This window comes from Leptidea sinapis, chromosome 31 (genome assembly GCF_905404315.1).
Source record: "Leptidea sinapis chromosome 31, ilLepSina1.1, whole genome shotgun sequence".
NCBI classification, from domain to species: domain Eukaryota; kingdom Metazoa; phylum Arthropoda; class Insecta; order Lepidoptera; family Pieridae; genus Leptidea; species Leptidea sinapis.
The window spans coordinates 3,611,907-3,635,608 of NC_066295.1; the positions used below are offsets into that span (position 1 = coordinate 3,611,907).

Sequence of the window (23,702 nt, forward strand, 5' to 3'; positions counted from 1 at the left end):
TATAAAACCGGTATTGGAAATTATACTCTGTATCATTAACATCAGAATCTACATTGCTTTAACTGTAATGTTGTTGTTGGTAATTATAAGGGTGATTGTTATATTAAATACATTTTACAAACCTGGGCCCTAATTAGAATAAGACTGGTTGTGCCGCAAAGAATGTGGCTTATTTTAGTAAAGAAAAAAAAACAATCTGTTGATCCGATCACAACTTATATTATTTTTTATATCAACCAAGAAAATGCAAAATGTTGACAAAATCGCTGAAAACACTGTCAATACATTGATAATTATGAAGTTTTCGGAATGTCAAGCAGCGTTGCAAATAAACGCGGGAAACGTTATACGTCTAAATGAACTAATCTTAAGCAAAATGTCTGCTTGTAAACATTTTACTTCTTGGCTTATTAACAGGTATTACTTACCAAGTTTTTTTGTAAGGCCGTTAAGTATTTATACGTGGTTTCTACACGCTTTTTATTAGCTTCACCTGTATGTTTGTAACTGACTCATTTGGGCGCGATTTTGACCCACTTTAAACGGCCAGATTTCGTTCAAACTCCGTAGATTTATCGAGGAGCAATCACAATACATTAATTTGATAAAATTATTCAATTTTTCAATTTGCAAAATTTTTTTTTTTAATTATATAATTTTATGTGAGTTATAGAGGTAGACATCTATTCATTTCCAAATAATGTGCTGTTATTTATATTGCTTATGAGTAGATTCTCAACTGACGGCAACGAATACCACTCACTTCACCGGCCCTACATTTGTGGTTTTTATCCTAATGAAATTTCTTGATGAGTTTGTTTCAAGTATAATATAAAAATTACAATCTTGTGCCAATATATTTCACATTACTGTGTAATTTGACACCAACTTGGTGGTTTTGTAGATAGAACTGGTTTTTAACCGACTTTAAAAAAGGAGGATGTTTGGTACGTCTGAACTTTCGACAGGAACCTCTGAACCGATTTTGATGATTCGTTTTTTATTTAAAATCTGGTGCTTCCCGTGTGGTCTCATTATGGAGTCGGTGTAAGCCAAGGTAGGTTTGTAACATACATAGTTATAGGAGACATGTGTGTCACACCCGCGACGTGAGGAGGCGAGACCGGGGCCGCGGAGAGACATACACGACACTGATTCCAAAAATAACAATAGTCGTTACTAAAAATAGATTAATTAATTAGATTGTATAAAAATATTGTAATTATTACGACGGGTACTCACGATATATGCATGCATATATCATGACCACGATTCATGCAATTGGATAGAAATATCGGCATCAAATATATACCGTGAGTACCCGTCATAATAATTACAAGTTACCTAAATCTATAAAAATACGCAATTATTTTTATAGTATTAGTGCATATTAGGGGTATCTATTGTTTTGGAATAGTGGTTTTTTTGTTAATTTGAGTGTAGAATGTGGATATCATGTAAAAAATATATTTTAGAAACTGAATTCCGGTTCAGAGCAATATAATTTATATTTATGAATTTGTGATCACAATAGTTCTCTATGACTAGATTTATTTTTCAAATATTGACTTATTGCATAACCTGTCCTATGGGTACATGACACACACTTAAGCATAGACAAATACATATAAACATCCATGACTCGGAAACAAACATCTATATTCATCATATAAATGTTCATGAGATACATAATAGCTTTAAGAGTAAATGTATACACTTTTATAATAAAGTCCCAGCCACTGTTCAGGCATTATGTATAAATAAATTTAAATGTTTTGTCTGTCGTAAATCCTATTACTCCACAGCTGTATATCTAAGTGGTGGGACAGCCTGGGACTAGATTATGATTTGACTGTACAATATTGTATATTTTTACTGAAAAGAGCGCAAAAAAAAGAGAATGCTGGGAGAGTTTCTAGCGCCGCTGCTTCTCTCTCAGAGCGCCATTTGTTTCCCAAGCGGTAGTAGTATCTAGTATATGAATTTATTTAGAGAAAATATTAGATCAAAAAGAATTCTAAAGGAATCAATTTTGAGAAAATAAATGCCTTTTATACCTTTTGCACCTACCGGGATTTGAACCCGGGACCTCTAGCTCAGTAGGCAGGTCCATCTACTAGGCTATATGTTCGTAACATTACACTAATAGATTCGCAGACGGCTGCTTGTCTACCATTATATAAATAATGACATTTAAACTACAATTATGTTGTCGTTAACTGTTTAGTTATTAAAGCTGACCTATAACTCCCCGTTACTAAGTAATTGTAGATTGAAGAAAAACTACGCTACGGTCCTGACTTATCAGTAATTTATACATCAATAAGTAAGTAGAATATAGGTCTTATTACTGTATTCGTTGAGTTGAGGTGATTTGGTAACTATGCTGTTATGGATACATTCACAAAACACATTTCATCACGGATTACTTGTTAAGACAACTTTAGTAATATGGACAGTAGAAATGATTATAATAATAATGATAATGAATATTTTTTTTATGGTTACCACATTTCATAACCTTTCAGTGTCAATGACTTATAACTCAAAGGAGGTAGATATAAAAAGAAAAGTCATTTCCTTGACCTATCTGAATAAGGTGATTTTGATTTGATTACCCTAAAGGATTGAGCTTTTGATTATTGTTAGTAAAAATATAATATTAATTACAAGTTTAAGCAGAATTGTCAAATTGTAAGTAGAGGTATTTGATGAGTATTGCATGATATGTAGATTAGGATTCTTTTATTGTTGTTTGCTGAGTTCTCGTAACAGGTTTCGTCATGCTCGCTTAAATGTCACTGCTTGTGGCGGCGACATAGGACGGGTCGTCCCCTTCCCTAAAATATGGTTGAGGGAGGCGATAGCTGGCTCATGCGTCATGCTCGTGAACGGGCGCTGCTTGTGGTGGCAGGATGATCCTGTTGCCGGAGACTCGGTTTCAGATTCTTAAAAGTTATTGTGTGTATATATATGTATGGATATATACATATTTATTTATTTATAATCGCTTATAAAATGCTCACAGAATACCTTTATTTATTTAAGGTTTATGTGGATGATGCAGCTACTGTACTCAATAACTTTTGTATTCATTTACATTTACTTTTTTGACTTGCTCGTGTGAGACATTGACTATTTGACGTTTGAGTGTGTTTGTTGCATCATTTTACATTTTACATATTATATTGTAATTGAAATGATTTGTAAATTGATGTAAATGTAAATCTTGATATAAAAGAGTGGCAATGAGTAAAGTTTGTATGTGTAAATATTGGAAGTAATACTTCTTTAGGGGGCGTCCATTGATGACGCGAGGCATACTTGAGAATTTTTACTAATTAATAATAACGTGATATTTGCCAACACCTCCCCCCTGCCCCCTAGAACACTTCACGTAATTAATGGACGCCCCCTTATCGTCGCTGTAGAACGAATAGGTACCTCGTACTTCAATAAATAACATATTTTTTTGTACAATTCGAATGAGAACCGCGTATGTCAATTGACCACACAACTATGATCAATTAACTTTATAATATCTTACTTGTCGACCATCCTATCGTAAAGAACAATAATTTATTTTAATTTCCTGTAAAGTTTAAATGTCTGGACATAAAAGGTAATCATTATACAGCGACGTTATGGCGCGTTTTTAATTAAAAATTAAGAGGGTTTTTATGATGATAAATGCCCTCTAGTATAGTGTAAAGTGCCATATTATATTACCTATATTCATAATATCAATTTAGCAATTGACACTCTTGTAGTTGCAGAGTACTACAGACTTTTGTATTCAACATTGTTTTAGCTTCTTATGCACGAACATTTTAGCGACAAGACGACGATTTTCTCTATCAAGACTTATAATATCATTTTGTAGGTATATAATATAAAAGTACATATTTATAAAAGTATTGGAGTTATTTTTATTTAACAACTAACGTGTTCTAGTTGTTGAAATAATTAAACAAACACTGGCTATTTTTTTGGAAATGTGACTCCTATAGTAAGTTGTACATAATATAATGTGTATAGATTTAAGTATTTTTTTTTATGTAAGTAACAATTTTTGGTAGTGCTAATTAAATACATTTTTTAAGAATTTCTTGCGCCGCTTCATCTCTCTCAGAGCGCCATTTGTTTCCGAAGCGGCAGTAGTATCTAGTAGTTATTAGATATGACATCAAAAAGAATTCTAAAGGAATCAATTTTGAGAAAATAAATGCCTTTTATGCCTATTATATTTTTATAATATAAAATATAAATGTGGCACAAACTATTTAATAGCCATCGAAATCTTGTAGAAAGACTTCAATCTCCGCTTTCAATTTGTAAAAATGAATATTTCGTCTGACCTCGGTCATATCTACTACATTATACTGTACTAAAGGGCAAATATATATAAAAATATGGTCTATCTACCTATTACACTAGTTGAATAATAGTTTAAAGAAGTCGCCTCCGATAATAATTTGTTCCAAATATGTTCGTAAACGCGCGTTAGTCACTGATTGACACGTAGTATAGGACCTAAGTCTGGCTTCGATTTTTATAGAATTAAAAAAAATACTTCATTTTTTGACATCAGGTTAATTAGTTCCGTCAATCCCCTTGCAAAATTTGTTTTTATTTGATCGTAGGTAAAGTAAAGCACTAAAGTATCACTGGGAAGAAAGTACTCCTACAATACCCAATACCCCTCGATTATATTAAGACTCTCGTCTTAGCCTCGTGCCTACAAACTTTTATCTTTATGAAAATAAGGGACGATACGAGCAGGACGTTCAGCTGATGGTAATTGATACGCCCTGCCCGTTACAATGCAGTGCCGCTCAAGATTATTGAAAAACCCAAAAACTGCGCTCGTCACCTTGAGACATAAGATGTCAAGTCTCATTTGCCCAGTAATGTCACTAGCTGCGGCGCCCTTCAGACCGAAACACAGTAATGTTATACATCGTACTGCTTTACGATAGAAATAAGACACGTTGTAATAGGTACCCATAATCTAGCCGGCATCTGTTGCAAAGGAGCCTCCCAATGGTGAACTGCATTGTAGGTATCGCTAACATTCTACTACGGTGAGCAAAGTTGTTTTGCTCTCATTCAAGAAGTTGTATCAATTGTTCTGAATGCAAGTGGAGTTAATACAACACGTATTGTTCCAGCGGTGTCCTCGTGTGTTCATTGTTCTGCATTGTAACTTGTAATTAATATTTACTAACACATCTAATCCAGTTTTATCTGGTAAGAAGGTCAGCGGTACAAGGCAGACATTACTAGATAATTCTAATACCAGCAATACAATTCAGAGGCTCTTATGCACTACTTGGTGAGATGACACTAACGAAGCGCCATTTTATAAACCGAACTACTGAGCCTTCATATCTTAACGTCTGTATTCCAAAAGGCGTTTCAATGTGTCAAAGAGCGGCGACTGCACATCGGTACTAATATTTTAAAAAGGTGTCACGTAAACGAGACCAGTCGTATGCGTTTTATGTTCTAATGACATAATACGGTTTTGCAACTGAGTGAAAATTAATATCAAATAAGAAGTTTAAATATATGTACCACCTGTGATGTAAATAGCTGTTACGTTTATAGCCAAGTTTGTGACAACTCTTGCTCTTAATACTGATTTTCTTTAGTATACCACTAGAAATAAGGGATTACTTGTAACTAATTCTAGTAGGCTTCATGCGATACATAATAGCTTTAAGGGTAAATGTATTACTAACTAACTGTAACTTTTATAATGAAGTCCCAGCCACTGTTCAGGCATTATCTATAAATAAATTTAAATGTTTTATTAAAAAATGGCTGTGTCGTAAATCCAACTACTCCACAGCTGATTAGTGATCGAACAGCCTGGGACTAGATTATGATTATTTTATAGCGATAGAAATGACTGTACAATATTATATTACAATAGTATATTTTTTTTGAAAAGAGCAAAAAAAAAGAATGCTGGAGAGTTTCTTGCGCAGCTTCTTCTCTCTCAGAGCGCCATTTGTTTCCGAAGCGGTAGTAGTATCTAGTATATTATTAGAAATGACATCAAAAAGAATTCAAAAGTAATCAATTTTGAGAAAATAAATGCCTTTTATGTATTTTTAGATAATTGAATATTTTAAACAAGTAAGTATTATAAGGTATTCATAAAGACTGTACTATAAAAATGTTAATGTGCATAATATTTTTCTTATGAATGAATTACCACTGTAAATATGATAGTGAATAAATTATCAATTTACTAATTAATTAATTAGTAATAAATTTACCCAATTAACGTGATATTGTAAAGGCAACCCATTGTGTCTGAGAACCACCACATAATGGTTGGCCGGTCTACCGAGCAACTGGAATTCAAACAAATATGGACTCTATTTTAATTAACAATTAATGTCACTATTGCACATTTGTTCTATTGCGATGACATAATTTAAAGAGTTACAGTGTTCTCTATTCCATTGATATAAGGTTTATATTTGTGTATATGATATTAATTCTGTCATGGAGGGCTAGATACAATGGAGGTTCGCACGCACATTGAATCAGTTTGTTAAAGTAAACTAGTGCAGTAAAGTGTGTCTTGAGATTTTTTAGAACCACAAATAGAATGTTATACGATAATTATTGTAGTATGCTAGCTGCTGTCAATATACGTTCAGTGTATGAGCGAGAGGTAAAGATGAATATTATTTGGGCGATTGCAATAGGTCATTGACCTAAATTATTATGCTTCGTCACTGATATTGGTTAGAATGAAGTAAATTAAAAATGAAATATTAATATTATTAAATAAATAAAACAATGTATACTAAGATTATTCTAATTTGAATCCTATAATCCACGCTAACATTATAAATGTGAAATTTCTCTTCTACCAGATGTTTCAAAAAAAATCCTACAATTTTAATGAGTTCTTAGGAATTGTTACACCGAAAACGAGGAAGCCTACTATAGGCGAGCTAAAGATTAAGAGCCAGTGGGAGGCTCCTTCGCACAGGAAGCCGACTAGATTATGGGTACCACAACGGCGCCTATTTCTGCCGTGAAGCAGTAATGTGTAAGCATTACTGTGTTTCAGTCTGAAGGGCGCCGTAGCTAGTGAAATTACTGGGCAAATGAGGCTTAACATCTTATGTCTCAAGGTGACGAGCGCAATTGTAGTGCCGCTCAGAATTTTTGGGTTTTTCGGGAATCCTGAGCGGCACTGCGTTGTAATGGGCATGGCGTATCAATTACCATCAGCTGAACGTCCTGCTCGTCTCGTCCCTTATTATCATAAAAAAAAAATTATACAAATTATTTAAGTTTTCTTTAGTGTTAATTCCGCCAATATTTGTCTTTAAAACAATTCGACACGTGTTTCGCCTCTACACGAGGCATCCTCAGGACGTGTTGTCTCGCCAAAATTTGGCACGAGTCTCGCGGAATTAACACTAAAGAAAACTTAAATAATTTGTATAATTATGGATTTCCGCAAAGTAACGCCTTATTCAATAAAAATATGCAAAATATTTTTTATTATTATAGAATGACAAACTATAATAATAAAGGTCAGGTCATTTGATGTTAATTGACCACCGCTGCCCACAATCAGGAATCACCTCTGGTGTTAGAGATGAGTTCACGAGCGCTAGGATTGAAAAAAAAATTCAGAGTTGTATGGTAGATGTCACGGACAGAAAATGTGACCACGACTGCCTTTAAAAAAAATTTAATTTCTAACGTTTAACCTATCGCTTAACAATTAATATGCTCTACCTATATGAACAATTCAAGTTGTAGGTATTTTGTGATCGTAGTGATAACCGAAACGTGCAAACGGGCGATCGCAAATTGGCAATTTGGGAGAAAACTCTTTGCACGCTCTAAATCGTATCAAAAAATATTTTGATTTTGATGTCAATCACTTTATCAGAATATAATCAAGGCTTATTCGTTTTATTTTTTTTATTTCTGTGACTGTAACAAATATACATAAACGTCATAGTTTTACTCGAATAACTTGAAAGTTATTATGAAATTTGGAAAAAATAAACCTCCTCTTATATCACTTACTACCAACCAAAAATCATCAAAATCGGACATTATTTTGGGATTGAAAACGTTTTTGTTTTTTTTTATATGAACAAATGGATGGTATATGAATCTCTTAAGTGAGCATACCACCGCCTGCTCGTGCAATAAGTGACTGCAGATATTTCGTGGACTGGAAATTAGACCGTGAATTTATATATTTTATTGTTATATGATTTTACGCCACAGTGCGTACGTAATATTCACCAATTGTGTAATTATTTCTAGATTACTTTATCTTGAAATTACATTGAAAGTGAACTTAATATTGGCCTTGGACTGACCTTGAATACGCAGTTGTGTCATTAAAAGGAAAATTTTCGAGTTTGTCACAGCGGGAAAATAATTGTTATCGCGCTCTGTTCGATATATTTAAAGGCTTTGCTGCTTCATAAAAAAGGTTTGACTTGAACCTGTACGTATAGACTTATATGTAATGGAATATGGATGACAAAATAACATTTATTATTGTAACAAAATTATTGAAATAGGCGTTATTTTGCGGAAATCCATAATCATATAAATGTTTTGGGTTTTTCTGAGAGTTAATTCCGCTATTAAATCTCATGGCGGAATTCCGTGAGTCAACATCTCCTGAGGATGCCTCGTGTAGAGGCGAAACACGTGTCGTCGTTTCTTTTGAAAAACGTTATATAATTTTGTATTATTAGGACTCTATTTATACTGGCATTAATAGACATTTTATATCAAGTAAAGAAATTATAATATACGACTAGTTAGTACATGATGCTACATTAGCTCTATCATTCTAAAAATTAATAAACATAAATATAATTATGAAAGAGTTTATACTTGGCTCGTAGTCACGACGAAGTTCTAAAGCAAAAGATTTCAACGCGCTCGCAGATCAACTATTGTAGCATTGAAAATACATTTCATAATATATTCAACCTACAAAAAAGACATTGAAATGCTTTTTATTCTCATAATATTAATGAGTCGTTCCTCGAGTGCCTCATAAGTTTTACAGAATTTTTATTTACACAACTTTGTATTAAAGAATATAATAATATAATTTTTTTGTACCTACAAAATTTCGTTATATGGTAATTTAAATTTATTTGACAGTAATAACTATTCAACTTTAATTTGTTCCAACATTTATGTTGCTGCTAGATTCCAGCGCTCTTCCAACTAAGCCAACCATCCGCATACCGCATGATCCGTAAATCTCGGTATGTTTTTGTTCAACTAATAATAATAACTGTTATCTGCTCTTTGTCCTTTTGCCATAGTAAACAATGAATTATTACTAGTTCTAGTCATAAATTAAAAAAAAATCAATAAACAAAAAATCCATTATTTAACATATTTGTGGTGAACCAGTGGCAGGTGTTAGCACAGGATGCAGGCTGTACCTACTTCAGCTACTTTTTCTGTCTAGACCAGTAATGTGCTAGTATTATTGTTTTTTATGGAAAAGGAGGACAAACGAGCCTACGGGTCATCTGGTGTTAAGTGATCACCACCACCAGACTTGCAACGCCAGAGAAATCACAGGAGCGTTGCCGGCCTTTGAGGAAGATGTACGCGCTTTTCTATGGTACCCATGTCGTATCGTCCCGGAAACACCGCTCAAGGAAGCTTCTTTCACAGCTTTGTTGTACGTGAAAGAAAATTCCTTGAAAACCGTAATGTGGAGGAACGCCACACATCCAGGTAGTGGGGATGATATCCTAATTTGTAGCGTGTCGTGTGAAGGTTGAATTCGGCGGCAGGAATCGGTTGAGACAACTCTTCGGAACACCGATATATTGTGTTTCTATATGAAGGTCTCCGTAGCTGGTGAAATTACTAGGATTATGAGACTTAACATCGCATAACACAAAGTGGCGATTTACGAATGTTGAGTTCAATTCAGAATCTTGAGCAGCGCTGCAATGAGCTAAGCAGGGTTTATCACTTACCACCATCTGAATATCTTGTTCATCTCGTCACTTATCGTCATGTAGTGACAAATACTTTTGAGATTAGATGAAGAAATGTTTATACGATAGCAGAAAATACCGACACAAACCTAGTCAATGAAATTAAGTTACAACTATGAATGATCACGTACATGTTAATGCGGGGTTTTCATTATTCGAGTGTTACGTATTTTTATATTTATTACCCACCGATGCACTCCTACGAGCTAGACGGCACAGGAGTAAACTCATATTCAGGTCGACACACCTCTGAGTCTAGCCTCCGAGTAGCGTTTATTTCCTTATACAATTAATATGAAAAACAAATGACAAATGAAAATTTTTGTGACTTGGTAATGAAATGCTTACGAATAAATTGATCGCTGAAGTATAAAATCAAGAGGGAAAGAAATTAGAAGAAACTGGACCCGCATTTTTATTTTGGGACTTTCAAATTTGGGTTCAAATAATGTCACCAAAAGTGAATGAAGAAGATATTTTTAAATTTTTTATTTAATTACTAAGCATGGCAACTAAAATATAACCAAATAAACAGAAAGGAAATATTACCTGCTAGAGCCAAACATCTATATAGTTCATACTACTCTTTTTAAATAACGCCATTTTGTTTTAAAAAATAATCTGAGGGAACACGTATGAATAGAAACGCCTCCGAATCAACTCGGATCGGATACCGCCATCTGAGTGCGTTCGAATTACGTATTTACAATGGCGTCCGAGTAGTCATCCGAGAGTGCTCGGAGTGCATAGTGAAAACCCTGCTTTATTGACACAAGTGAAACTAAACTAAAATCGTTTAAAATACCGCGAGGTTAGGACTTGTAGAGAAATCGTTATCCTGTATTGGTACACATACATTAAGTAGAAATGTCGTAATCCACTGTCGGTTCATTACTTACATTGCAACAAACACCGTCTATTAGTTCATCGATCAATGAGGAAATTATTTGAACAGACGTAGACTTAGTTATCTTAACATTTCAAATGAATGTTTTCACTTTAGTAAGTCTCGTAAAGACAGATTCAACTAAAACATAATAATTAGTCTTTGCGATTACTTCGCTCGTTTATTCTCTGTTTCAAAAAATATATACTGAAAGAAGTTAACAAACCGAAAGAACAGATATCGTATTTAATTGATTATAACTGAAAAATTGAGATTTTTTTAGATTTTTTTGGGAAATCTGTAATTAAAAACATTTCTTTTCTATCTTTTTTCGTTAACAGGGAAACATAAGATTCAAAATGATGTTTTATTTATGAAATTTGAAGAAGAGTTATGTAATTTTTATTAAAGACAATATCTTTGAGTAATATATAATCTTTTAGACTGAAAATTACATAACTGAAATAAATGACTATCAACAAACTAACAATGCCTGTTAAATAGAAACACCATATCGAGCCGGTAATTAAAAATATTATGAATCTAGAAGTATTGTATACAATTATTAAATTGTGTAATTAAACATTTCTGTTGTACACTTACACTGAATTCGTTCAGTCTTAATAGTTACTTGCATATATTTACTATCTTAATATATAATATCTGGGCGACCGGGCGCCTTTGACGGATTTTTAAGAATGTACAAAACTTTAACAAAAAAAAATAACAGGACATCTGGATTCGAACCGTGGTCTTCTGCTTTCCGGATCACCCAATGTCCCATCTGAGCTATAATAGTCTTGTATATAGTGGCGGAATTTACCTTTGTATACTAATGTTATTGTAGCTGTTTATCATTAGAATACGGATAAAACTACATTTCTTATAATTGAAACCTAGCTTGATCGATTACTCACCCCCGAAACTACCATTATATACTAAATTTCATAAAAATCGTTGGAGCCATTTCCGAGATTCAGATTATATATATAGGTATATATAGGTACATACAAGAATTGCTCGTTTAAAGGTATAAGACAAATTACGTGACACGTTGTTTGTCCGCGATGGACTCCTAAACTATTGAACGGATTTTAATGGGGATTACTTCATGGAGTGCAGTTAGGTCCAACTTGAGAGATAGGATAGTTTTTATTTAGATTTGGGACCCATAATTATTTTTATTTTCAATATTTGTTTTGTATGGACATATTTTCTGTGAGAGAATTTATTGACGCACGGTTTCACAGTTCTGCTGTGAAACAATTTAATTATAATAACAGGGAGCATTTTTTACGAAATAAATCTTGATGTTTTGAAATATTATTGGTAAATTCCTATAACATTGTATTTTTTTTATTACCTACAGAACAACGTCTATCGGGTCAGCTAGTTTTATATAAAGTACAATATTCAAAATGAAAATGATAAATAACAGTTACCGCAAGTATACAGTATACACGTACACAGACATATAAAAACCAAATCAAACCTCCGTTAATAATAAACTTATCAAATTAATAGCTTACATCATTCATAACATAACCGGTATTCTGGCCTTGTAAGTAATACAGACCAAACTGATATATCGATGTTTCTAGAAATAAACTTACTCATTACTTTTATTATTATATACTCATTGTATACAAAATATACGTATTTGCTATATAATCTTATTATTGACTTGTGACTGTGTGTGTGTGCGTGTGTCTGTGCTTATGGCTGCAAAAATCTTAATTTGAAATTTTGATGTACAACTTGAAAGAGTTTGAGCGACCCTACCGGCTTTAGGATTTAGACTTATATTTGACGACCCATACAGCCTGCCCACTGAGCTAGAGGTCCCGGGTTTGAATTTATTTCTCATACTTTTTTTAAATTAATTCCTTTTTTGTTTATATAATCACACTAAGTATTCCTAGTTTATTGAAATATTTCCTACTATTTAGAATCCGTTACACATTACATAGATACAGGTCAAGCTAATATAAACCTTTTAAAAAGCGGTCAAGTGCGAGTCAGACAAAGGTTCTGTACTATCAAACAAAAAAAATTGTTTTTAAATAATTTTGTAAAGGAAATAAGAGAGGACGCCAATATATAAATATGTCAAACTTATAAATTTGAAATACAGCATTATGGTGTTTTATTACATTTTTTATGAAAACACGGGACGAGACGAGCAGGACGTTTAGCTGATGATAATTGATACGCCATGCCAATTACAATGCAGTGCCGCTTAGGATTCTTGAAAAGCCCAAAAATTCTGAGCGGCTCTACAATTGCGCTCGTCACCTTGAGACATAAGATGTTCAGTCTCGTTTGCACAGTAATTTCACTAGCTACGGCGCTCTTCAGACCGAAACACAGTAATGTTTCCACATTACTGGTTCACGCCGGCATCCTATGCAAAGGAGCCTCCCACTGGTTCATAATAAAGCATACAATACAATAGAAACACAAACTCGGTAATTATCTCAGCTATCTAACTATTACAGTTTATGAGAGAGGGCCCGCTGTGTAGCGGACGGACAGACAGCAAGTCTTAGTAATTGCACACATTTATATATTAGATACGTATACAATATCGACTCTCCTCACACATACACGATTACCTCATTCTAATGCATTTATAAATGTCGGAATTTTTGCTTCACCTACCTTATGTAATTCTAATTGCAAGCATTTAACAATTTTCTCAGAACATATCAGTTGAGAAACTTCAATAAGTTTATAATTAATTGCAAAAACATTTTATTATTAAGTGCGGGTATAGTTTTGGATGCCTTCTTAAGGGCATGTCATCGAAATAATTTATGCTGATTCCTGCCGCCAAATTCCACCTTCACACGACACGCCACAAGTAAGGATATCATCCCCACCATCTGGATGTGTGGCGGTCCTCCCCACTGCGCTTTTCAAGGAGCTTTCTTCCACGTACTACAATACAATACAAATCTGTGGAATGAGCTTCCTTGTGCGGTGTTTCCGGGACGATACGACATGGGTAAAGGCCGGCAACGATCCTGTGATTCCTCTGGTGTTGCAAGAGAATGTGGGCGGCGGTGATCACTTAACACCAGGTATGCTCGACCCGTACGCTCGTTTGTCCTCCTATTCCATAAAAAAAATAGATTAATGCGATACAGACGTGGCTTGCAACTGCAAGTATGCAAAAGCGTCAATAATATGGTAAGTACATAAGCGCCGTATACCTAACATTACCCCCTTCATTCGCTTCGATTGTCTCAATAAAATATTAAAGCCTACTTCATGTACCATTCATAGCTTTTTATGTTTAGGCAATATTGTTTTAACTTAAGATTACGTTATTGCAATTATCGTAGGTTTTCTTATTTTAAATCTAAAATTCATGACACCCGCAAATATACAACACTTTAGTATCTGTAATGACACGAATGTGTTTAAAAACTACATCACATTATTCTGGTCTTTTTAAAAAAAAATAAACTACAAAAATTATATAAATATTCTAAGAATAACACAACGAGTTTCTCTCCATTTGATCTCATTTTAAGTTTAGATTATACTACAACTGACCCATCTTAAGTGCATTTTAACCTAAAATAACTAAATAAATAATTAAAGGAAACGTAAGACTTTTTTAAAAGAAAAACTGTCGAGACGAGACTAACGTTCACTGATAACAAATAGTAAGCTGTAAGTCTGAGATCTATAGAACGTACTCAGACATTGTCAGACTTTACTGACGTAGAACTTAGCTGCGTATTGGATGAACATAATCATGTCGTTTTTATAATCATTTGAGAGCTGAAATTATGGTGAACTTAAAGTAAGACAGCCCTACGCCCTACTTATTACAGTGAAGTACCGCTGAGGATTCCTGATTTGAAACCATAGTTCAGAGCGGCATCGCAATTGCCTGCGTCACATTGTGACATGAGATGTTAAGTCTCATTAGCCCAGTAATTTCACTACCTACGGCGCCCTTCAGTCCCAGACACAATAGCTAAGCATTGCATTTCTGCTTGACGGCATAAAAAGACGCAAAATCACCTCCCACTGGTAAAAATAATATAATCCGTATCTCGGACTCGGATGTAATGGCTTAGATGGTTTTGAATTTACTACACGGGGGATTTGAGGAGCGAAGAACCGATTTAAGTATGGAATATTCATTTTTCCTAGTTATCGCGCTGAGTCACCAAATCCAGTAAAGTATATGATAGGCATAAAATATTTATGTGAATAAAATGTATTTGCTAGAAAAGAAAAAGAAAATTTAGTTTCGTCAAAACGTGATCATTATAGTTTTAAGCATGCATAACCCCGCGTATTGGGCAGTTTTCCTTTTTCGATTTTTCTTCAAGCTGGTATTTAGGTGACGCGTACTGGTAAGGGTTAAGTAATTAACCCTGAACCCTCCTCATTGCCTGTGACCTGCAAGCCGTGATTGCGCTGACCTACTATGTGGATATTATAAAGACATATTCAAGAAATGTACTCCCGTTCGACATCATATATCATGAAAATAATTCAAATACATAGAAATATTTCTAACATGGAAAATTCTATGTATCCCTTATTGTCCCCCTGAAAACGATATCTGGAAAGGTCTCGAAACGTCGGGTTAACTAAAATGAATATGTATCTTTTACGCAAAATCTAATGTAAAAACAAAGTTATAATTACAAGCGTTTTAATCCTTTAAAAGTGTTTTTATTGAAATATGTAACACTCGCACTAATCAAAGAAAATACTATCCGTTGCTGTTCTACAACCCATGATAATACAATTCAAATTAAAATATTTTCATTCAAAATAGGATTTGAAAACAATTATTAAACGTCACACACTACCCATTCAAAAATGTATATCTACGACTTAATAAGACCGGGCGCATGAAACTCAGCGGGCTTCTTATTTTAATAAAATATTTCGTACAATAAAATTTACTATTAAATAGCCTGACGGCGGTCGCTCCATTCCCAATCTGCTGTATCATTACTTGCACCTACTATAACATATTCTTTGGTATCATTCAGAAGGTCATGTATGTTCTAGTAATATTTACCACACAATCGTCTTTAACAATTCTTTTAGTTTCACAGCACAATGTATTTTGAATGTTTTCTGGAATCGTTATAGAAACAAATTAAAACTTGAATCTTATTTTTTTACAAAACCTTTCGTAGCATCAAAATCAACCGGTTTTGCCAAATATCAGCTGAGAGTGCCGTAATAGTTTTATTCACTACACTCAAATAGTCTGATGACGTGTATCAATTTTTTGACGTTTCGTAACGATCGTTCACGCAATATGTACGCGTCGCGGTCGGCGGTAACATCAGCGACATTTCTAACTGGTTTGACCGCGTACCAACTCTTCTAATCGACATAACCGCATATCTTGCCGATCGAACGGCTGTGTGCTATAATCTGTTTCTTAAATTACTTACTATACATAATGATTTAATATTCAAACGGCTTCTTCGACAAAATTATTCAACTCGAGTTAATACTGGATTTTTATAGTCGGAATTCATATTCTAATATTCTTCAAAATTGTTTTTTACAATCAGTTATTGATAAGTCCACCATATATCCATCCACCTCTGCCTGAGAAAAACGAACGCAAGAAATTCGGCGGGTCTGTCGGCCCATTGCCACGGTGTGAAGTGTGAACATTTTCTTTGGATTTTTGTACTGAATACAAATAAAATTATCCTTTTAAAAAAATATTTTGACAAAGATGTAATGACGAGTGAGACACCTACACTTTGCAATTACAATTCTGGCGTATATTTTCGTGACTTTAATAATCAAAGCCTGCTAGTTCTATCCAACATACCGTCTTCAAAATTTTCAATTGTTAATATATTATTATGCCAGTGACCTAGCTATACGAGGGCGGCTGACGGCATGCGGCAGTCGTATTTAAAGGTTAAAATAATTATTGATTGAAAATAATTGATGAATACAAAAAATTAAGACAACTACCCGATGTAATCTTCTTTTCTGCATTTTTGTAAACAAAAATTATACTATTTGAAGTAATATTAACCAAACGTTTAGGTTAAAACTGAAAATTCCGAGGTCAATCTATGATTTTTTTGAATATAGTGAAGTAGAACTAGTACTTCTATTCATTTAGAGAAAAACGGATGTAACTAGAGTCAATTTTTGGTATTCAAACTCAATTCAGGCCTTGATGAGAGAGAATAAAGATTACCTATGCAAAAATTTAACTTGATTGTTTTAAAAATATTTCACAATCGATCTCAGAAAACAAAATCAATAACGCTAGGTCAATGTGCAATCCAAGTGCTAAGAACATAATTAATCTCTTACGTGAAATTTTATTTAACTTGTTTAAAAAAGCATGATATCAATAATCTTGATTAAAACAAAATATGATCAGAAAATAACACTAGCAATTACGTTTGACAATCGCGTGTGGTTTAGCAGTTTACGTGAAGGAGATATTCTTGCAATCACAAGATTTTTCAATTAGTTTTAATTATTATGCCCAATTATCGCTAAAATCCATTTGCTAATGTGGATAAGTGAGTAAGAATTACACAATCTAGTAACATAAAACTAATTTCGTAATAGGAATTTGTTAACTCTGATGTGGAAATAAATTTGATGGTCGAAGAAGTCTTGTCATATTATAATGAATTTGTGAAATTAAATTGAAGTTGTAGCTATATGAACAATCCTTACCTCTGGCGGAGCAGCGAATTTGAGATTTGCAAGAGATCCGTGCGATCTACTTCTGTGTTCTTGTCTGATACTGTATGAAAAGGCTCGTTCGTTTAGATGACCTTTTTTTCTGTAGATCCCACCAGCATCGTCGACCGCTTCCAGCCCGTTCATACTCTGGGCAGCTTTGAGAGCAGGCGGGGGAGGCTTAGAGCGTCGGGGATCGACTGTCGCGTATTGTATCCTCCCTCTTCCAGGAGGCGGAACAGGCCCGAACGGTCCCGGCACCATGGCGGCTGGCACGCGGCCTCTGTGCCCCAGGGTGGCGTGGCGCGCGTGAGGCAGTGTGGCTGCGGGGTGGGCCACCAGGACCATGGGCTGCCCACCCGCCCACGCCGGCGGGGCGCGACCTAAGGATCTGCCATTCATAAGAGGACCGTTCATAGCCGGCCCGGGCATTGTTCCATACAATTCGTCAGCCGATGCGGATGATTTCTTTTTAGACTTTTTCGTTGACTTTTTCTTCGGTTCTTCTGGCGGCGGAGGCGGCGGGACGGAAGCAGGTCGCGCTATCTGTCGAGGTCGCGGCGCGCGGGCCTGCTGCGGAATGTCGTCGCTCGCGTCATCTCTGTCCACCTCGCCCACCCACACTTTGTGATTCTCATCACCATCAAATACTTCCACTTCTTCGTCTGGTTCTGGCGGCAGTTGAGAAGGCGATCGCTCCGCCTCCAAACGTTTCGCATACGAACTGTCCGCATATGCGTGGAAACAGCAACGAACCAGAGCATTTGCCGCTGCTTCCCGACGGCATATGAACGCGTGACATTCCAGTACTTTTATACCCTGTGTCCGACGAAGAACTGCTGCAAATAAGGGCGGGCGGCGAGCGGCCGGCGCCCTCGCGAAGGGAGAGTCCAGAGGGAGGAACCTGGGAGCACCCTCGACACTGACACGTCTCACGGCGGCACAGTAGTGCAGGCTCGATATCGGAAAGAACCTCGACACTCTCGACCCGCTCTCGTCCACGTTCTCTAACAGGATGCCATTGGACCAGACCGACAACCACGAATCTATTCCACTGTTAGTCGCTCCTTTTTCCGGATACAGTTCACGTAAAGGTTCCTGGATGCCTTGCAGACCGTCCTTGCTCTGTTGCGGCACCGCCGACCCTAGATACAGCACACGACACCGACAGATCGGCGTGGACTCCATTTTCTGGCACTACACTATCACATGACACTTAAATCACATGAAATCACTTATTATTATGTTGGTCGTGGCATGAACGCGGTACGTGCGGTGGCCGCGAGGCGGGCGCGGGTCTGAGTGAGCGGAATTCAAGATGGCAGCGCTAGTGGGCGCGCTCGGGGAAGGGGCGCGAGGGGGGAGGAACCTTTACCTGCGCTTACACACCTGTGAAGATGGCTTTGCTTACAGAACACTATAGCCTATAGCTGTATACAATATACATAGGTGTTCGGTCAGTGGCGATGAACCGGCATTGTGTCAATCGCGAATTCGGTCGCATTTCTCTCCAGCGACGCGTCATCACTTTACGAGTCAACGTGACGGAATGTGACACTTACTAGCTGCTGGCTGCTGCAGTGAAACTTGAAGGCCGATCGATGGGAGATAATTAGTTAAAATTGTGATTTCATTGTATACAAATCAGCTCCGGTTCATTTGTTGTTTTCCCTATCGAGATCGCCGTTTCATTGATCCTTCGCGTGTCTTGAAGTAGAACGTACACAAAACGGTTGCATGCACAAGATTGTTTTAATTAGTAAAATCAGATAACTTATTAATGAACATATAACAGATGTGATATTACATCAGTTACGTAGATAATTTACTTTCATTCTGTATGTTTTGATATAAAAACAACATGCAACGCGGATTATTTATTATTAGATTATTAGCGATACTTCAACCAGGTCATCCGTTGCATAACCCCGTTTTACGACTTTTAATATGTGCACGGATGGTTTCCAGTTCCATGTGAGTTCTGTGAACCGTTCACTTTTGAACGACGGAGCCCTTTGAAACTATTATACTCTTCGTTTCGGTCGATATTTCCATAAGGTCTTTTTAATACCTGATATCTGAAATTGCTAATAAATCTACCATCCATCAAATGCTATGAATTTATACAAATGATTTAAGTTTTCTTTAGTGTTAATTCCGCCAATATTTGTTTTTAAAACAATTCGACACGTGTTTCGCCTCTACACGAGGGATCCTCAGGACGTGTTGTCTCGCCAAAATCTGGCACGGTACTGGTTATGGATTTCCGCAAAGTAACGCCTAATTCAATAAAGTTTGCTATGAATTTAATAAAAAGATCTTTAATTGGTATTTTTGAACAGATTACCGACCAACTGATGAGCGGTATCATCGTCACACACAGTTGTGATATTATATAATCGGTCGTAAGTCGTAACAATCGTGGAGTAATGCGGCTGCCTTACTAACGCTTCCAGAATACAGAACCACAATACTTAAACCCTTATTTTAAGCTATTACCGCCGTCCTAATACGGTGTTTGATCTTTGGATTGAAGTAGGTACATTGCAGTGGAGAGACGGATGATGCTAGAAATAATATTGCAATTCAATCAAGTACGCTATAGATGCAATTCAGGGCATTTATACGAATCCATTACGTGTTTCATGTATTTGAAGTTTCACTAATTCAGAAAATAATTAATTAATATCTTCATAATTATATTTCATTAATATCTATCATGGTTTTAGCATCATAATGAGTAATAATGACACTGCTGTGAGATGCTATATCACTGACCTGTTGTCGTGATATACCATGTTATGATAACAACACGTCACCGTCAAACACTAGGTACCTACAACACAAACAATAATTTGCAGAACCTTCTAACTCCTTTTTTGAAGTTAAGTAACGTTATAGAGACCTTCACCACCAAGACTCACAGTCTGGCGCTTCTGTTTAAATTATGTTTTACCGAAACTTTGCACAAAATCAGCATGTTCAACATGAAGGGACTATCCTAGAGAGCGAGAAATCATATTCTTGGAAAAAATTATTAGCCTTACGTTTTCCGATAAATACTTCGACTTTCCATCAGGTAAACTTTTCATGTCTATGAGTAGTAGGTATTTTTTTCTAATTCAGTGGAAATCAACTATCAATCACAAATTGCACTCCCGTTTTAATGTCAGGTGGTTGTTGTTCTCGAAAATTTCAATAATATTTCATCGCACGGCGCGCTCTTGTTTCTTCTCGCGCGTGTGTATGAAGGCTTTTATTACACTTTTAAGCCAAACTTGCCTATACGTAGCCAAACTTGCCAAAACGTCCAATTCTGAATAACGATTTATTTTTAACGAACATTATTTTTAAAAATAAAACTAACTAACAATGAAATTCCATACGACTTTGCCGACCCCTATTCTAGTAGCACAAACTGTCGACTATCCTCAAAGAAAATTGCCAAAACAAAAATATAGCCATATTGAGTAAATGATTATATTATTAGATTATAATTTTAATTTCCATGGGTTTGGGTTTGCTCGCCTCTTTTCTGTTGTGATACACTTGGAAATGAGATTTAACAACTCTAATATTTCCATATGATCCGCCCAGTGCCGGATTAAGCAAGCACGGGGCCCGTAACAAATTCTTTGAAAGAGCCCTTAATCTATACTAGTCAAAACAAAATAAGGGCCACTTGATTTTTTTGGCCTCGCTAGCGCTAATTTATTTTTTATGCATTCTCAAGTAGCTGATAATTTATTGTGGTGTTACCTTATTTGGTTACACACATTTTTTGAGCATTCTACCCGCATAATTGTTTAAAGTGGGTAGTTTTAGTTAATTTATTGTAACCACTTGATTCTAGCCGATTTTAAGACGGATTTCAACTCAGTCAAATTGACGATTCTCTCAGGAACACAGTAAGTTTTGTTTGACTAGTGGCTGAATTAACATTTTAAAAAAAGTTATGCCGAGAATTCGAAGTCATATGGACTTGCCAACCGTAACTAGGGCCGTAACATTGCTTCAAGAAGGCCATTCGCAGCGTTCTGTGGCGTTGCAGCTGGGTTTTTCCTGGCGAGCGATCCAGAATGCTTGGAATCGTTTTCAAGAGACTGGGAGACTTACCAGGAGACGGGGATCTGGCAGAGAACCTACAGCACAGGAGAACCGCTACGTGCGCTTGACTGCGCGTAGAGAACGCTGTATAACAGCCCGTTCCTTACAAAACCGTTTGCGGCAAGCGACCGGTACACGTGTTAGTGATCAAACTATTAGAAATCGTTTACACAAGGACCAGCAGTTCCCCAGGAGACGCGTAGTGCGGATACCATTAACAAGTGCTCATCGTGCAAACCGATTATCATTCGCAAGGCAGCATCTGGCGTGGGTTATGAATGATTGGAGGACAGTATTGTTTACGAATGAGTGCAAAGTTTTTTAGTGAGCACCGTCGCATTAGGGTCTGGAGGCGTGAAGGAGAGCGATTTTCGGATGCTTGCATCCATGAAAGTGACAGATTTGGGGGCCCCAATGTTATGGTATGGGGAGGAATCTCTATGTCCGGCAGAACCGAGCTGGTAATTCTAAACGAAGGCACAATAATAGCTCAACGTTACATCGAGGAAGACCCCATGTGCACGATAATGCTCGCGCTCATACAGCTAGGGCCACCAGAGAAGCCCTAGAGGAGGCTGGTATGCAGGTGTTGGACTGGCCTGCAAACAGTCCGGATGTAAATCCCATTGAACACATGTGGGACTTACTGAAACGCAGTGTTCGAAGCACAAACCAACCCGTGCACAATGAAAGACAGCTAATAAACGTTCTGAAATCAAGCTGGGAACAAATTCCTCAAGAAACAGTGGTACACCTGGTGGAGAGTGTACCTTCTAGGCTTCAAGAGTGCATTAGTAATCGAGGACGGCATACTAGATATTGAGGAAAGTCGTAAATCAACCGACATTTTAGGTTTTTATTTTTTCAGAATTTTTTTTCCTGACTAATTATTTTTGCAAAAATGTTAATTTTAAGAAAAAGTGGAGAAAATTTCTTTTTTTAATGGAATGCATCATTATTTTATTCTGTCTACAATACAAATCAATCAATTTATCCAATTGAATCAATGATCAACCTTTAAACCTCAAGGATTCATGAGAATACTGTATAAGGTGGTGGCCCTTATTTTGTTTTGACTAGTATATATTGCAAATAGTCTGTTACCGAGTGTCTGACGATTGTCTTGGTAGGAAAAGTTGTAAAGTTTGACGTTTTTGTGATATCAAGTAAATTCAATAAACCAAAATCTTAAAAAAAATCACTAAAAAAATTGCACTCAAGTTAGAGATGAGTGGATTTAAATATGCGGGGCCCCCTTTCACGCGGGGCCCGTAGCAATTGCTACTCTTGCTATGCGGTTAATCCGGCACTTCGTCCAATCTTAGCCGATGCGACTCGAACTTCATAATCACAGCATGATAGCACGAATTTTGTGCATCACTATTTCTTCCATAAGACTAGTCTATTTTCCTTGGTGATTCAAATCTTGGAAGAGGTACAGTTCTGCTATTAACTCATCACTTTTCAGTCCCTAATAATAATAGGCCTCGAAATTATAGACAGCCCATCTGTAAATCTCAAGGTGATAGGCACATGGCTATATAATTGGAGTCAGTGCTACTATTCACAGACAATGCTACTCATTATCGGTGCACAATTTTTTGGTCATTTAGGCCCATATAAAATTAGGATCTATGTATTGGTAACGTCGGTGGTGTGTTTCATTTACTTAATTGTAAAAATATATTCTTGATAATGTATGTACATAAGCACGTAAGTGAATTTGTTTGAAACTGTCATAACCATAATGTTAACACCAGGAACAAACAAACTCATAATGCCTACTACTCGGCTAAGTCGAGGTTAATAAGTCTTTTATGGAGCGTTGTATATGCTTTTACAGCAAGATTTTTTTTTATGGAATTGGAGGACAAACGAGCGTACACCCGGTGTTAAGTGATCACCGCCGCCCACATTCCTTTGCAACACAAGAGGAATCACAAGAGTGTTGCCGG

At 36.1% G+C, this 23,702-nt stretch overlaps 1 protein-coding gene across 1 annotated transcript in view; it reads right to left on the bottom strand.

Annotated features, from left to right (window-relative positions):
• Positions 1-19,166, bottom strand: part of LOC126974031 (uncharacterized) — a 54,327-nt gene extending 35,161 nt beyond the window's left edge. Inside the window, exon 1 of the mRNA XM_050821403.1 lies at positions 17,635-19,166. Within this exon, the coding sequence (XP_050677360.1) occupies positions 17,635-18,828 (1,194 nt within the window). The 5' untranslated portion in view covers positions 18,829-19,166. The remainder of the gene's footprint in view (positions 1-17,634) is intronic.
• Between the last annotated feature and the right edge of the window lie 4,536 nt (positions 19,167-23,702).